The 18,426-nt window shown below is 38.6% G+C and overlaps 1 protein-coding gene across 1 annotated transcript in view; it reads left to right on the forward strand.

Annotated features, from left to right (window-relative positions):
• NEK7 (NIMA related kinase 7) overlaps positions 1 to 18,426 on the forward strand; it is a 51,378-nt gene that overhangs the window by 20,178 nt on the left and 12,774 nt on the right. The window contains exons 5-6 of the mRNA XM_062497277.1: positions 10,101 to 10,209; positions 12,448 to 12,555. Coding sequence (XP_062353261.1) covers positions 10,101 to 10,209; positions 12,448 to 12,555 — 217 coding nt within the window. The remainder of the gene's footprint in view (positions 1 to 10,100; positions 10,210 to 12,447; positions 12,556 to 18,426) is intronic.

The raw sequence follows: 18,426 nt of genomic DNA on the forward strand, positions 1-18,426 counted from the left end.
GAGCCCCTCCTTCCCATGCCAAGTGTATTAGCTCTGGAGCTTGAGACTTCTCTGCAGCACTCTGAGGTTGGCTGGCTTTCCTGTGTAAGGGGTAGCCTGCCCTTCCATGAGCTTGGAAGCAACTTTAGCTTCATTCACTGGCAGCTTTGCCAGCAGAGTGCTGCTTCTGTCTGTGTGAAGCAGCCAGGACTCCAGTGCAGCATCCCTGCTCCTGCAGCCTGAGTGTGTGAGGGTGAGAGGTGGCTGCAGGGTGACAGGTGACAGCCCTTGGGCATCTCTGGATGTTGTAGTGGCAGCCATTTGGGAGGTTCAGCTGGTACAGTGTGCCTCACCTGAGGTGTTCAGTGCCTGCACAGTGCTGAATGGAGGGCTTGGTCACTCCATTCTCAGCTGGGCTGGTGAACAGCTGCAGGTCAGACCTGCGCACGAGTCGCTTTTGGGAGCTTAGCAGTGCACCTCACCCCTCTGTCCTTGTGGCATGGCAGTGTTTCCAGGGGGCAGGTACTGCTGCAGCAGCTCTTTTCTTTTTCTGTTTGCACACTGGCTGCCCTGGGTGCTTCAGAGCCCATAATTACCCATTCTAAACTCTGCAGCAACTCTGTTGCTGTGAATGGAGAAGTATCACTTGGGGTTCTTTTTCCCAGGGTTTTCTGGTGGATTGCTGTCCTGACAATGTGCTAGAAATGTAGACATGCTTTTGCAGAAAGCAGGATTTTCTGATAAGTATTGATAGTACATGGTAGCTATAATTTGACTGTTTAATTGCAATAGCAGTAATTTTCTTTTGCAGTGGTATTCGCAGGATTTTTGTGAGTGTGAAGTTAGGGATGTGTTTGTGTAGGGAAGAGGTTCCGTGTCAGAATTTAGCAGGCCAGGTATTAAATATTGCGTACCCTTCCCAGGATTTTTAACCGAGGGTTATTGTTTGATTATCTATCTCTTTATTATCCAAAACATTGATCTAAAACTTCAGCAGTTGTAGGAGACAGTTGATGTTCCGGTTTGGAAAGCTGGTGGGAAAAGCTATGTTTTCTGTGTATTTTGAATGGCAGTGTTGCAGAAGCTGTTTTCAGCCATGCACACACGTGTCCTGCAGGACTAACTGTTTGCTGCTGGGTTTGCCAAATATTTAGCTGCGTGAGAATGTTATCAGTTTGTCAAAATATAGCAATTTCCTACTAAAATGTTGCATGCCAATGTTTCATTATAATATCTTACAGCCATTGAGTCTGAAATGTTCTAAGCCCCTTTGTGCCTTGAAACAGATGTAAAACTCATGGGATTTTTCTTACAGTAATGGCTTTGAAAATTTACCTGAATTTCAGTTCTTCTAGCATATGTGCTTAAGATAAATTGCTGGAGCATAATTCCAAAAGTGGAGAATTTCTCTATGTGAAGAGCTGTGTGAACCTTCTGTGTCTCTTGGTGCCAACATGACCTGAGTGACTGTCAGTGTTTTGACCTGGAGTAGGACAGGTGACTGAAATGGCATTGCCAGAAATAGCTTTTTCCAGATGCTTTGGATGGGCTGAAGCTTTCCTGTGTCTTGAGGGTGTTTATTCTTTCTAACAACCCAGCAAAGGGAGCAATCTGAGATGGATGTGGAGAAGACACAAGACAAGGCAGACAAAGCAGTAGGCTGGGACAAGTAGCTGAGTGGTCTTCAAGCTCAGAGAGAGGGAAGAAGGGGACAAGTGTTCCTGTCCTGGCTGGTAGTGTTTGAGAGCAGGCAGACAGGGAACTTATCCACTGGGAGTAGAAACTGAGGGGTGTAAGAGAGTAAGAGCAGTGTACTGGGAAGTGGTGAAATGGGATTTCCAATACTGGACATGGGGATGGGGAGGGTGGGGAAGAGCTGGTGTGTTGTCAGAGAATGGGATGGATGGGGCAAGGATTCTGACTTAGCCTGGATGGGCTAAGTCAGACTGGCTGGGAGCAGGATGGGATGGGACTCTGTTAAGGGCACAGCTACTCTGTGCAGAAACGGTTGCATCTGTGCTGCCTTCTTTGCTGCAGTGTTTGCTAGGCTGGGAATTTGAAAGACAAAGGCTTTGTGATTACTAAAATTCAAGGTTTTTCCAAAGACCGTCCTTACGCATCCTTTTCCTAAGGGATACTGAATAAACCACTTCAACCACTGCTTTTTGGGGAAAATTCTAATTGCTTATTCTGTATTTCTGACATTCAAGGCAAAACTCTGGGTCTTGATTTGTAGAAGTATTGAGCATTCACAGCTTCATTCTGAGTGGAAGCTGTGCTTTGAAGATGAACTGTTTCATAAAGCAATGTATGTTGAGAAGGAGGTGCTTAAACTGGTGCCAGAATTAATTAACACTTCTGATCTCTATTCTTGGCCCACGTTCTAATCTGTAAAATGGGGATATTACTACCTCATCATTTCAAAGGCCATTTGTGAAGATATTTTATTAATTTGTTATTCCAACAATGTGTACTAGGAAACTGTATCCCTCTCTGCAGCTTATATTTAATAATAGGTTATGAATAGTACACAATAAACAATGCCTAGAGACATTTTCAAACTGCTCATTAGCTGAGTATCATGAATGAATGAGTAAAGGGTCTTCTAACATAAAGAAAACAGAACTGAAAATTGTGTGCACACACTCTCAAGGGAGAGAAATTATGGTGGCTCTAATTCTGAGATTTTTCTTATACATATATTTATGTCCAAATAATTTACCTAATGGTTTTAGTAAAAGTATTTTTAGAGTAGTCTTTTGTGCATGTTTGTGTAATTTGTTTCTTTTCACGATACTGATTTATCTTGATCTATAATTGCAGATTTTAAAACATGGAATCTGGTTCTTTTGGCTTTCAGCAGTATCTGTGTCTCTCGAGCTTTTTTTCTTTCCATGACTTCTAGATTTAATTTAAAGAACAAAAAACCCCAGTACCACCACCCCCACGCCAAACCTCCTCACAAAAAGTATTTTTATTGAGCATATGGTTATATTTTATAATATAGAAGAGTTTGGCACTTTGCTGAAGCTGCATCACTGATATATGTTAAAAGCTTCAAAATATTTTTTCCTCAGTGGTTTATTTTTTACTTTTCTATACCACCTTTACTTAGCTTATTTCCTTACTCATTTTTGAAAAAAGCTTCAAAAGATAGAGTGTAGCTTGAAGAAGCCTTTAATATAATAGGATAGTGTAACACAGAGTGTGCTAATTACAGATCAAAGCTAAACTATTTTTATGTGCCTTTTCCTAAAGGAGGAACCTGGGGCTTTGAACCAGTCAGGCTGATTTTTGCCACTAACCTTTTTTTAAAGCTGCTAAAAAACTTTCAAGTTTTACCTCCTGTAATCAAAAAAATAGTGCACCCCGTTGTTCAACTTTGTGTATGTGTATTAGCTGTGTAGCAGGTAAAAAAGTGGGGTGGGGTGTTGCAAGGGGAAGCAGCTGCTCTCTGCATGGAGCTGTGAAGTCTTCACAGAAAAAGTGAAGGCACAGAGCCCTGGCAGGATGGTAGAGCTGCTTCTGGTAAGCTTTTTCTCCATCTATGTGTGTTACTGGGTGTCTGACAGGTGCCCCACTGTCACCTTTGCTTTGAGCCACAGGTAACCACAGTGAGAGCAGCAGTACCAGTTTACCCTGTGAGTGTTCCCTACATGTGCTGGCAGAATGAGAGCTGGCTGCTCCCCCAGTTTATAATCACTGGGATAATTGGGCTGGGTAATTGCCAGGCAGCCTTGTTAGCTTTGCTGTGAGTCAGCCATTGTGTGTGTCTGCCACTGGAACAATAAGTGGGCAGATTTTCTGCTAAAATAATTAGACAATCAACAGTGTTTTGTCTTGTGGCCAGTTACCTTCACAGACATCACACCTGAAGCTGTTGTGGAAGTACTGGCTGTACACACAGGGAAAATAATGGTGTCAGCCAACTATGAAAAGTTAACTTGACAGTAAACTTCATTTAACTTAGGCTATTCCATATGCTTCGGAGATTTCATCTCCACCTTTGCCCACTGGTTCTAAAATTGTCTATGAGCCTTTAAAGGGCAGGGAGAGTTGGAAGATTTTATTGAATAGTAGTTCTGGGTACTTTTCATGTTTGAAATACCTTGCAAACAATACTTGGGGAATAATCTTAATTTTTTAGAGAGTTGCATTTGAAAAATTTGCGCTGTCAGTGTTTGCATTATGTGAATTACTCAGAATAGAGATTTCATATCTGTCTGCCTCGTTTGTAGAGAAAAGAAATAAAAGTTAAGATGATAGCATCTGCATTTACTGTCATGCTATTGCTTTTTATTAGGAGGCAGAGTTAATGATTCAAGCATGAGTTGCACCTCTTCCTGATGTACCCGTTTTCCCAAGGGAATTTTTTTGGAGAGAGATGCATGTAAACAAATACTATTGAATTTAGACATGTTGCTGTATGTTTTAAGAAGCCACACTCAGCAGTAGCAGCAGAGACAAGGAAAATGGTGCAGTATTGGAAATTTTATATTAGTGGTTCTGCAAGTGGATTTCAGTAGGTGATCTCTATTTCTGAACATTCTATGTCCTTGCTCTTTTGCATCAGCAGAAATGTTAGGTGGAACAGAGGGACTGTAGGTGGGCTGCTCAGTAAGGAAAATTGAAATGAATCCTTGCAGAAAAAGTTGGTTAAAAATACTTTATGTAAAGTAACTTTGTGCAGAGCTTTCTAAGGAATGTGAGTTTAACCAGGAGTCTTACTATGTCTAATTAATAGCATGAAAGGATATTTACTAAAATGGAAAACACAAAAAATTTTCCTCGTGTTTTTTTACAAGGCTGATTATTTCTTGTAAGTGAATGTCCTTTTTTTGATTTTGTGTGAAATAAGATTCTGTTTGAGAAGATGCTTTTATCTCAATTCTGTGGTGTTCCTGCAGCATTCTTCTCGGTTTTTTCCCCTTTTAATTTTTTGTGTTTTTTTTTTTTTTTTTTAAGGAAAGACCACAGTTTAATTCTACTGACTTGTTCTTCTGATGCTAGTAGGTGCTACCATTATTCTGTGTGTTAATTTTGTATTGTATCTTAGTCTTTTGTTGCTCTTGGTGAAATAAAGTTTTTTGTATACTAAGCTGACTAATAGAGGAAGATTTAATTTTTTAAAGCTCTTTTTTTGTGAATTCTGAAAGGATAAAATATAAATGAATGGCATCTCCAGTAAGGAGAGATGTAAGCAACTGTTAATAAAAGTTGGAAAAAAAACCGAGGTAAATATTTTTATTTTCGTCACTTTATTTGCTGAATACTTGCTGCTTTTGATATGTGCAGTTGATAGATGACAAATAGTTTGGGTGGGCTTTTTTTGGTATTTGTTCTCTTTTTACAAGTAAGAGACAGCTGCTACTCTTGAAATGTAGGCAAATTTGATGACACAGTATATCAGACTGAAAGAATGAATCAGGATGTGGTGGGAAGTTCTATTTTTGTTCTGCATAGAAAGCAAATAAAAATGGCAGAAAACTCGCTGTGGTCTAAAGAGATGGGCAGCTGAATTAATCAAAGAACAGAACCAGACAAAACTCCTGGGATGCTGTGTTGCTTCTGGAATGGCATATTTTCCATTTTTCTTTTAAAATAGAAAGCAAGATATAGGTACAGGCTTCCTTTCTATATTCATGAGTCTCCAGAATTTTGGGATGTTGTGGCTCATCTTCACTGGTCTATCTCTCTGACCCTGCGTGCCTTTGCCTGTTGTGTATTCACATAGTGGGAACTCTTGTTTGTGCTTCCATAATTTCCTGTTATGGCTGCCTGAACTCCTCTTTGTTCTTCCTGCTTGTCAATATTAAAAAAAAAGCTCCCAAAGAAAGTCAGAAGTGGTCCAGAGCTTTATTGTGTTTCTCAGAAGTTCCGTGCAATCATTTTTGCATCTCTTCCCTCTTGATGTAGTTCAGATTTCTTCCCACTAGTATCTGGTTGTTGAATCAATATGATAAGTCTATACAGTAAAATACAAAAACCTTCCATGCTTTATATTTTTGTAAGCTGTAAGTGAAGTCATGAGAACAAAAAGATGTGATCAAGATTCTTATCAAATCATGAAAGAAAGAAAGGATTCTGTTTAAAGTAATGAAATCATCATTCTCATTTTACTTTTCTTCCAAGTACTGTCTTTCAAAAAACAGCTCTAGGCTATAGCATGTGCAGTGAAAAATTCAGATATATGTTCTTGTGGGCTTGTTTGACAGTTCCACAGTACTTTCCTTTTTTTAAATAATGACTGCAAAATTGTTCAGGTGATCAATTTTTCAACACTCTGCAAGTGAAGTTCATAAACGTCTTGCTTTCTTTAGTCCAGTTAGCTTCTTAAACACTCATTGTGTTGTCTTTTTTCTTATTTAGTCCTATTTTTTCTCTATTTAGTGAGACCTAAACCAAACTGAAACACACTTTAAAATCCTCTGATACACCAACATCTGAACGGAATACTAATTTTTTTTCCAAGCCTGGTTATTGAGATGAAGGCAGTCATATCTGAATTTCTAGTTGTGTAGGAATCATCTGTGTTCACTCTTACTCATCTGCAGGAAATCCTTAGTTTTCTTATAAAACCCAAACATAGTCCTTTGTATTTCCTGTAAGTATTGTCTGAATTGTGCCTATGAAGTCTAGGTAGGACCAGCTGCTAACTGCTGTCACTTTTACTTTTGGAGTTTGACCTTTAAAGCATCATCTTTAGAAAGTCAGTATAACATAATTTCATGCCTTTATGTTGACTTCAGACTTTTTGGTCCATCTATCCTTTACATTTTGTTTGTCAACAAACTGAATGGCATTTGCTATTCAGGTGCAGGGCAGCTCTGTAATTTCATTAGGATGGAAATGTTTGGAGTATAGTTTAATTTTTCTTTTAGCAATCCGTCAGAGAACCAGGAGAGTTCTGTTTTCCCATGATGAAACTGGTCAGTTGTTCTGTAAAAGAGGTGAAAATATGAACTGGGGATACAGCCTGCCTGCCTTAAAGCTCTTTAAGGCATTCATTTAGCAAATTTATGACCACCAAAATGTCCGACTGTGTTAAATGACTGAATTGTAGTTTTATCCACAATGTAATGACATTGTGATGACTCGTCAAAGTAGATTTTTGTGATTCTGTTCTCAGATGAAGATGGAAATTTCATGGAACGTGGCTTTAGAAACAAATGATTCTTGCTGAGAGCCAGCCTGCTGCTGTAGTGTGCTTGGCTTTCTGTTTACTGACAAAGCACTGGCTTGCAGCACTGCCCAAATTTTTAATGCACATGTACAAGCAGCTCTCTTTTGCCCAGTTTCAGCTAGTTTGAGGTTGATCTTTCACCTCAAACAGGATCATGTTTTTTTAATGTCCCACCCTAGAAGGTCAGTGGTCTGAGGGACATCAGGACTGTCCTTTGAGCCCAAGACAGGTGGAGGAGGGGGAATAATGAAGCGTTGGAGATGAGAGCAGTTCAGAGAGCCACATGTCAGGCTGCGTTCCTCTGAGGGCAGATCTGGGCAGGTGATGCCAACCTGTGTGCAGTGGGGGAGAGCTGTATGAAGTTCACTTGGTGGTGTGCACCTTAGAATGCTTCAGGCACTAAGCAGTGGATTAGTTTCAGCATTGACTGTGCTGCTACTATGCTGTGCTACAACAGAGGTTAAAAATTATTGTTGCAGCATCATATCTTCTGCTTTTTGGCTTCCCTGTAGGGAGGGAGCAAATGCCACAATCGTTAGAACTGCATTTTGCACTGTGGAACTAATTTAAAATTAAGGAGAAAGGAAAAGATCCTGCTTCGGAGACAGTTTATGTGTGCTATATAAATTTAATTATACTGTTTGGCATAAAAATAGATTTGCCTGTGTTTTCCATCAACTTCTATTTCTTGTTAGAAGGTAAGGTTCTAAACAGAAATGGAATTTTCCTCATTGACTTTTCTCAGAATTAAATGTGCCTGCTGGACTGTTTCCTAGAAGTGTACAACTTGTTTCAATAGCTAGTTTTGCAAAATTCATCTTTCTGTTGGTGGCTTTTCATCACTGTTTTGCTTATTGGTGGACAACAGCCTAAGAAAAAATTGATAACATGTATTTTGAGGGAAGAAGATAGAGCAATTAATTACCAAACAACATAACGTTCATTGAGTTTATCTTAAATATAAATATATTATTTTTAAGCCCATGCAAATGAAAATGCTGCCTGTTTCTTTGTTTAGTTTTAAACACTGTTAGTAAATCTAGCATCTCTCCATCCACTCTAGATGGAAAATTCTCTGGGGTTATGTAATATCACTGATGCTTTCAGGAGGAGGTTATTATCCTGCAAAATTATTAATGCCTTCAGCAGAATGAGACCACATCTGACACACTTTAAGTTGCATCCTTGCACTGTAAGAACTGAAACCAATTTTGTAGTGTACATCAGCTACAGTGCTACAGATGGCAAGAGCATAGTGTTGAAAGCAAACTTGTACATAAATACTTTGTGAGTACACTTATGTACTTTGGGTAAATCAGAATGGGAATGTGGAATCGAAAATCTTCCCATTTCAGGCATTTTGTGAATGGTATTTCATCACTGTTTGTACTTGTGTTCGAGTTTAAAAAAAAATAATTCCCAATGTTTAAATAAAGTACCTAGTTATAATTATGTTAATTTCAGAATGCATTTTAAATCAAGGAACTATGCTTTCATGTACACATACTTAGATGTATTGTGTATTTGTTTTTAAATGAAAAGAAACCTGGTCTCCATCTTCCTGTTGACATCAAACAATCCTCTGATATGCAAATCCAGCTATGGGGAGAACAGATACACGGGGTTTGTTTGGATTCAGTCCAAGACAGGAAGAAAATTATATTTAAAGACGTAATTTATATGCTTTGCCTCATTTAAATGAAAACGCATTTTGAAATAATCCCTATAACTAAACATTTGGTGGAATGTTAAGATCCTTTGTAGGACTGATATATTTTGCTATAGGTAGTTTAAAAGCATCTCTTATTCCTGTGTGTGTCTAATGTGCAGATGCAGCTGTCAACTTCTCAGTGGCATGTTTTAACATAGTATGAAAATACACTTATTTTTGCAAATGAATAAATGTTTGTTATGTGAACTTTCTTAAGGCATGCATGAGTATGAAGTCTGTCTGTACACACAATTAAAATACATCAAGTACTGTGCTTTCCATCTAAAATTTTTGTAGTCGTAATACTGTTTATGTATTTTCTCCTTGTGTGTAACTTCAAAACCTGACACAATATGATTTCTTTGGAAACAGAGGCTAAACAAGCAACAATTTTTCAATCTTTTTCCCTTTAGCTGCGGAATTTATAATGATTAAACTTTTACATTTTAACATGGGCTGAATTCCAGGTTTTCAGCAGGTATTTTTGGTGGACTGTTACTCGGTTCTCGAATACAAGATTTGAAGATTATATATATAGCAGAGTGTAATGGCTTTGTGTGAGCTTGAACAGGCCAGTGAAATGTTACCAGTGATCAGGAATGTGTTTTTATACGGGATAGAAAAATATTTGCGAAGGAGTTACATTACTGTGGAATTTTCAGAAATCACAGTTCCTTTAGTTCCCTTTCATGTATTGTGGAAGTTTTGAAAACTGATGTGGCCAATTCTTCTTACATGATCTCTGTGACTGTGTGATGCTCCTAATCTTTTTTTTTTTCCTTCTTTTTAGAAAATGAGGCTATGTAAATCAATTTTGGTATAAGGAAGTATATTTAGTTTGGGATGTTCTGTGGCACACAACTTTATATCTGACCTTTATTTGTTCTGTGGCTACTTGATACTAGATTATTTTGACCAAATTAACCTAACACTGAGGAGTACTAAATACTGTATAAATCTTTTTTTTGGGGAAGGAATTTTATTCCATTAATGTTATTTGTGGCTCTGTGTGTAGACTGACTTACACACATGCAATGATGATACATGTATTAATATTTAACGGGAAGGTTTTGTGTCAAGAAATTTTGTTAAACCTTTCTCATTAGGTTGTGAGCCTCTTGTATTTTTTTATTTTTTAATTAAGGATTTTCTGTATTTTCTTTTTTTTTCAGTCATTTGATGCAAGTTTTAATTTTTAATATTCACTATCCATGTTTTTTTTTTAAGCATTTTAAGAAACAGAAGAGGTTGATTCCCGAAAGAACAGTTTGGAAGTACTTTGTTCAGCTTTGCAGTGCCTTGGAACATATGCATTCTCGTCGTGTTATGCATCGAGGTAATACAGGATCAAAGATGATTTATCTTTACTAAACCTTTGACTATGTGAGAATTAAGCTGGCTGGAATAAATTTTGACAGCTGAAGCACTGTATGTTTCTGTAAGATTTTATAAGTAATAGAAAACTGAGAGAAGTTTGTGGTTGTACATTTGTTGTGGTAGGCATTTGTTTGATAGGAAATTTTTCAAAATAAGTGATAGTTCTGTAGGTGATGGATACTCTGCCATAGCTGCTTCATTTTTCTGGCTCTTCCCTTCTGTCCTGTATTTACTCTTCTGTATTTGCCCGTTGTCTTGCCCAAGTGTTGTACTTGCCTTGCACAGTTCTGTCAGTCCATTCTTTACACCTCTTGCACCTGGTTGTCTTAAGAGTATCTGCTCCTGCCCTGCTTGCTTGTGATATACTGGCCCTTCTAATCCCTTCTCTATTGGATTAGGTGGAGGTGTGAGCATTTCCTCCATTTCTCTGATCCTTTCCATGATTTCCAATCTCTTGTGTCCCAACAGCCCTTGTAGATGCCAACTATCCCTGTCAGGAACTAAATTTCCTTGGCCCATTTTAAACCTTGGTGCTGCTGTCTCCTCTGGATGTAGTCTTCATTTTACCTCACAACTCTTGAGTCAGAGAAAACAGATCACAGTGTAGCATTTTTTCAGATCTGCTATTTTTTTTCCCTTTTGAAATCCCTCTGGTTATGGGATTGTGAGCTGTGTGTGGGCTGTCACTTTTTTGGGATCAGGTGACATTACCTGTTTTAGGTTAGTGGCTCCCTGTGCTAGAATGCAGCTCACTGCCTGATAGAAAAGTAGTCCATCATGTCTGCTGAGCTCTGTCATTTGCAGCTGGAAATTTTGCACTCTTAGCAAATAAGTGTAGATACCCCTGCCCCTGCAAATGCCTTCCCCTTTCTCCTTTTTTTTCCCCTTTGTGCATTTGTACAGATGACTGCAAGTGCAAATGATACAAAGAGAAGAACATAAAATACAGATTCTTTCCATAGGGTACAAGTACCTTCATTTAATATTTTTATAATTAAACTAGTTAATTTCTGTATGTTTTAGCTCAAAACAAAAGGATTTAAGTTCCTTAAACTGAAATACTAAGGTCAAAGCTTCTGGCAAACCTATGGTAAATCTAATGATTCTATGGTTACATGCCAAAAGCAGTGACACTTAAAGATATTTTTAAATTGAACTGTATCCATGTTGGATTATTACACAAGGGGTTATCCATACTCCCAAAAACTGGGTCAGATAGCAGTAGAGCATAATTGCTTCTGTCTTCCTCTAAAGCTTGTAAGGTTTTGTGACTTTTTTTTACTGGAAACCTGATAAAGCTGGTGTTTGAAGGGTTATTAACTATTCCTTTTACTGTGCCTGTATCTTATGCAAACTGTAAACTCCTCATATCAAAGTGAAGCTATTTCTGTAAGTTTAGGGCCAGGGTGGATTGTTCTTCCTCAGAGTAAGAGCTGAACTCCCTTGCCAAACAAACAACAAGTCAGTTTATTTAGAAGACTAACAAGGTAGGTATCTTGTTAGAAATCACAGAATAAGAGTCTCTGCTGTTTGTCTCTAAGGGATTGGATTAAAACTTAAACTGGATATTACTTGTGAAAAATAACTGTCTGGGGTATACATCATTATTTTTCTTTGTTTCTACTTGATCAGCCCAATTCTGTTGATGACTTCAAGTAACCATTCTCCTGAGTAAACTTGCTTCTTTTTTTTTTTTAATGCCTACTCTTACAGAGAATCAGTTACCTATTTCAAATAAATAATGTTATGCCACTGTGGGTAATTTGATCAGCAAAAGTGATGAACAGTGCTTTAGAGTTCTTGAAAACATTTTTAGGCTGTTACTTAAGATATAACAAAAGAGGTTCTCTAGTTCCAATGTAAGTCCTTGTATGTGACTTATATAAAGCAGTAATAAACTCCCCTGTATGGCTTCTGGACTTTGGGGGTGTAGGGTTTTTTTGTTTGTTTGCTTGTTTTTTTTGTTTAAAAATACATTCCATGGCTCTTGGTTTTCTTTGTTTGAGTGATGCTTGTAATATTGAAATAGTGGATTTGAAATTCTGTGTTCTGGACCCATTCTTTCTGAATAGAACTGTCAAATTTTACCAGTATTATCTGTAAATGAAATCCTCTTTGGGTCTATTGTTGATAGAAGAGTAGCTTTTCTTGCAACCTCACTGTGACTTTTAAATTTTTAAATTTATTTTTCTTTCAGACATAAAGCCAGCAAATGTGTTCATTACAGCTACTGGAGTAGTAAAGCTGGGAGATCTTGGGCTTGGTCGATTTTTCAGCTCCAAAACCACAGCTGCACATTCTTTAGGTAAGCTTTCTCTGAGGTACAGGTGTTGGACAGGTAGAGTCTTTTACGTGGTGAAAATACTGTGCCCACTCAGGAGGAAGAAAAGGGTTAGGACCAGCTAAAGCTGTTTTTAAGAAATAATAAAAATATGGTCCTAAAGGTATTCTTAATAAAAAAATGGTCAGCACCATGGACAAATACAGAAATGCTGTACCACTGAGGCATTACTTTCAGCATTCTTTGATTATTTTCCCTCCTTTGTTTGCATAATTTAATGTACATTTCTGGCTCTGAACAAGTCTTTAAGACAATAGTGTTACTTGGAAATGCTTGGAAAAATTAAGGTGATCATTTGGATGCATTTTTTTAAAAATTGACTTGAGCTTTAGTCAGTGTTGGAAGGAATATTGTAATTCTGTGTACCTACATGAGTAGCATTAATGACTTCTTGGTTACATGGTTTCAAAGGGCTCTCAGAAGAACTTCCTTTTTTTAAGGTGGCATTTCTCAATATAAGCATAGGTAGTTGAGGGGAGAGCAGAATTAACAAAACCAATTCTCAGGTAGCTTTTTTCTGTTCTTGTTTTTGTAAGTCTCCTGAAATGCTCAGTTTTTTCTTTGCTAGCACACAAAACTAGTAGCGTATTCTCTCTATTAAAAAAAAAGTATGCAATTTGCATCTTTTGAGTAGCATGTGAATGATTCAGAAGCCTTTAAAGAAGAAAAATTAAATGTTTGGCATATATTTTAAATTTTAAAGTAGGTAGTGGATTTTCAGGGTTGAGGGTGGTCCCCGACAATGTTTTTTAGGGTTCACAGATATCAGTACAAGAGCGGCAAAAAAACCCCCAGAAGAGTGGTATGACAAGCACAACTTAGTAACATAAAACACTTTAATAGTAATAATAATGAAAGTAAATGTGGGCCCAGGCCCAAGAATCCAAATACATTAAACAAGGGGACAAGGTCTCTTTAAGAGCTAGTGGTCGAAGACAAGGATGAAGGGAGGTCCGGGGTATAAATATGGGGCTGGGGGGGGTGGAGCTGAGGTTAGGGTCTGATGGGTATAGGGGAAGGTGGTGCAGAGGTGGGTAAGGGAAGGCAGGGTCCGATGGGGTAGGCTGGGTGGAACACTGCATCAGCTGAGGGCCAGTGGGGATACAAGGAAGGGAGAACATTCTAGGAACTGGGAGTGGTGGTTAATTGGGAAATGGGGTTTATAGGAATATGTATGAGGTATTAACATAGGCAATCTCATAACTCTTCAGAACCTTTTTTTCTGGGATCACCACAACTAAACAAATGCCTCCCAAGGTTTAGGTTTGGGATGTAATTGTTCTTCAGTGATGGTTGCCTGACCTGGAATACTGGTCAGGCTGACTCACACAATGGATGAATTACAGAATCTAAGAGGATCTCTGTAGAAGAGAAAAGCCTTGTAAATAGAGTAACATCAGCTGTAGAGAGAAATGTAGGAATTAGTGTTCATATTACTGTTAGTTTTTTAGATAAGAAAACATTTTTCTTCACTGAAGTGTGTGTGTTCAATTGCTGAACTCAAGCCTGTTCATTGATTGCATGTTTCACGTTTGTACCACATGAGGTGTGAGTGATACATGTGTTAATGGCCAAAAATACAATATTTTGAACAGGAAATTTTTGACACCATCTTTACTTTCCTGTCCTCCGAAAAGCCTTTGGTCACTGCTTTGTGCCTTCCAGTTTTGATCATGTTTGGGGCAGACTGGCAGAGTGGAAAACCCATGAGTAACTGCGGAAGTGTTCAAAGGAAGCCCGGACACAAGAGTGCAGTCCTGCATTAGCAGGAGACTGGGGAGGAGTGGAGAGCCCAGGCTGGAAACGTGCTCGGGTGCCCCACTGGAGGTCAGTCAGGTGTGGCACTGAAGGTGTGCTGCTGTCACAGGGCACAGGGTGTCACCCAGAGTTCATGCTGCCCTTGTGAGCCAGTGGCCATCTCTGGCAGCACTGTGGAGAGGTTGGGTTGGGTTCTTGTGGGTGGGCTCTGCTGCTGCTGGCACATGGAAGGAGGGAGTGAAGAGGGAGCTGTAAATCCTAATCCCAGGAGTAGGAGCTCGTGGATAAGGCAGAGGTCAGCAGTGAGGGTGGGAGAGTAGACTTGCATTCTGAGGCACAAGTCAGGAAGTTAAAGAGGAGCAGACTGCCTCAACCCTGGATTATTTTGGCTCCTGGCAGGGGAATAGTTGTGAGGGCTGAGCTGGAAATTTTAAAAAGCTGAAGACTGTGCCAGAGTTAAAAACAGTGTAAAACCCCTGAGCCCTTTAAAGCTCATCTTTTACAGATCCAAGAGTCATCCAGAGAGTGGGGGAAGGAGAGGAGGATGGCAGCTTTGTTTCTTCTGTTGGTCTTGGTATAAAGGAGTTATTTTTTATTTTCTTTTTTTCCCCATCTACCCTTTTCCCATTTCCCTCTTAATTATGACCTAATGTCAGAATTCAGCCCAGAAAAAAGGCTTGTGTCAGCTGTTAACTTTAGGCTACAGAGGAGACAGTGACTTTCTGATTTGTCATGTCACTAGCAGAGACCGCTTCTTCAATTGATTTCTTCTGCAGTTTCTGATGCTGGTTTTCTTGAAATTTCTTTCAAAGTTGTGTCTTTTTATGATTCCATAAACCTTTGCTGCATGTAACCTAGTAAATTACAAACATATGTGTAGCAATTTATACTTGTTTACAGGCTTTATAAAAATTTCAGTAGCAAACTAGATTCAGGCTTTCAGAGATAAAGAAATGTACTAAAATTTTAATTAGCTACAGCTTCTAACTGCTAATTATGAATAATACTGATTTAATTAGAATCTTTACTGATGGTCCATTTGAAACAAATGAAAAAACTGTACTGGACAGGTGTTTTTTCATGTTCTTAACTCTTTCTATACAGCTTTTTCAAGAATTTTCTATTGTCATGGCTATATCTTTTTGGAAATGGAAAACGTTTCTTACAAAAGGGCAGAGGAAATGGAGGCATTTTGGTATTGTTGATTTGATACAAACTTGACAAAATTTCTTTTTTCCAGAAGACCTTATATTAAAAAGGGAAATATGATCCAACAAAGACTTCTTACTCCCTTCCCTAGAACTGTGTTAGGGTTTTCTTGCTTGTTTAATGTTTGTTTTAATGGTTGAATGCCAGGCCTTATTGGTGAAATGGATGTTGTTAGGCCAGCTCATGGATATATGCATTCTTTTCTTTGCTAGCCATTCAGGGGATGTAAAGATAAGTCTTTTCCTATTTCAGTTACAAAAAGAATTACTTGATTTCTCTACTGTGGCTGTGCTGTAAGGCTGCACAGTGTGCTGTCCAGGCAGGAACTGCACCAGCATGGGGATCCTTTATTGCAGGGCAAAGGAGCAGATCTGCAGTCTTCTTAAAATGCTCAAATGCGGAGAATCATCTGTATGGAATTCTGGTCTTCTGTGTTTTGACAACTTCTGTCATTTCTCTGATACTGCTGTCCCCAGCACAGACTACGTTATGTGAGGGGTTTGACTGTAAACTCACACAGGTTGTAGAGAATAAAATACCTTGTGAAAATGTGTGCAAATACTCTCATGTATGGGTTTCTAACACAGTAGGGAGCGTGCTGAGGTGATGGTTTTGGTGGTTCACTGTTCTGTGAAGGGAATAAACTCCACTTAGATACCCAACCATTCTCAGAACCTGCACCCTAAGTGTACAGTAAGGCTGACAGGGAAATCTGCAGCTGAGTCATTGCAGTCATCAAAGAAGCTGTGTTAAAATAGCTCTTGAATTTTATGTACAGAAACATGAGATCTCTTACAGTAGTTTGCTGAAAAGAAATTGTGTTGTTACAAAATAACTCAAGATACTTATAGATTGACTTCTGTAGAAGGACTGTTTGCACATTGTGGGCTAGGTTGCAGAGTTACTTTGGATAAGTGCAGTATTTTGGGTCCTGTCCTTGAAGATGAGCCCTTGACTTAGCCGTCTCTTATATTAAGTACAAAACCCTGAACATTATAGAATCAGTAGGGTTGGAAAGGATCTCCAAGCTGCTTGTTTGTGATGTGGTTTGTCTGCCTTCAACAACCACATTCATCTTGTTAAGCATGCTGTGTTGAACTCTGTATTACAAAGTTGCTGTAATCTTATGAACACTGACTCACACAAACTATGTTTTTTGTTTACTGAAATTTGGCCTCTTTCATCCCCTTCCTGCATTCTCATACTTATATATGCCAATGCATGAAATGTCAGTCATGATTATGTGGCCATTTTTAAAACTGCGGTCTGTTAAACCTGTCCTGAATGAACCACTGCATTGTTTTGTATAAGTAGATTTAGCATTTACCAGGCAGTTTTCTCCCAGATTAAAAGTGCTTGATAGGTTTTAGAGCTAGTAACTATTTTAGAACTACGAACTATTTTAGAGCAATTTAGTGTATTGCGTTCCACTCCTTGATGCACTTGTTTAACTTGACTCAGATGCATTGTGAGTTACATGTTTAACCAGGTAGTAAGATGGACTGTTGATATAACTCCCTTTTTTTGTAATAGATTCTTTGCCTCTGATCCTTCAAATCAGCTCCCTGCTCTGTGTTAACCACCATTTTCATTATGTCCGTTCCCTTTGCCGGTAACAGAATCTTCCTTAATCACCACTTTCTGGATCTACGGCGTCTTTAAAGGGAGGGAGCTCCAGAGCAGCAGCAGATTCTGGGGAGACACTGTATTTGACCCAGACAATTTTCAAGTTTACTGTTCAGACTTGCAGGTTATCACAAGTCTGCAAATGCAGAATGCTGAAGTTACTGATTTTGTTCTTAAAAATGTAGTTGTTTCAATGATTTAGCTCCTTGTCTTGTATTATCCCACTTCGGTGTCTTCAGATGAGTAAAGGCAGTCAGGAGGTTCCTTATCTCTATACTACTGGGATGCTGTATTTCACTTAACAGAAAAAAAAGATCCCAGAAGGAAATATAACATTTAATCACACTGGTAGTTGCTTACCAGCAGCACAGCTATGTCCTGAGAGTGCTCACTGTGTTAAAAGGATCATTGCAATGCTTTCGGTAGTTCCTGAATGTCAGAATAATGAATCTTTAGTGTCATGTGTTAAAAACAGTTTACAAGTAGTAATGATATCTGAATCTTCAGGTTGTTTGTGTGATTCTATGAGTAAGGTAACTAATTTCAATTCCTTTCACTAGTTGGTCATTGGGGGCTTCAGGTTGTATTGCAGTGAAGGTGTTACACTAGGCTAAACGCTGTAAAATAGTAACATTTGTTCTTGCTTTTCACTATCATCAATCTTTCACGGTCATATCAGACCCCTAATGTATCAGCAGGCTTCCCAGAGCTACTGGTTAAAATTACCTTTGCTTTTGGTAGACTATGAACCTTCAAACCTCTGTGTTTTCAGGGCCCCCCTGTGGATTCTGTGAAGCCTCTTTCTGGCACATTACTCACTGCTAGCCACTTGTGTGATACCTCAGAGCAGCAGAGGCACTGCTGCTGTAGCTGGTGAATAACCACATTACTATTAAACTCATTTCTGTTGTTAGATGAATTCTGCCATCAAAGCATCAGAATATGCTAAACCATTGCTTTAATTGATGCATACCAAATGCAGCTGAAATTTTTCAGAGGTGTTCAAGCTCACAAGTCCTTGGGGTGTTAAAATAAATTCAAGAGGGAAATAAAACAGTAAGGTAATAAAAATACGAAACCCATGTCATTCCAGGTGTTCAGTTGCAGTTCTAATCTTCAAGTATCTGTCATTAAGTACACATTAAAGTACTGATGTTGATTAGAAAACAGAGTTGCTCCTGCTTATTTTGGTAGTTATTTTGGCATTGTGGTCTACCCATCTGCTTTCCTATTGTTTCACAG

Source organism: Cinclus cinclus, chromosome 8, assembly GCF_963662255.1.
Source record: "Cinclus cinclus chromosome 8, bCinCin1.1, whole genome shotgun sequence".
Taxonomy (NCBI): Eukaryota; Metazoa; Chordata; class Aves; order Passeriformes; family Cinclidae; genus Cinclus; species Cinclus cinclus.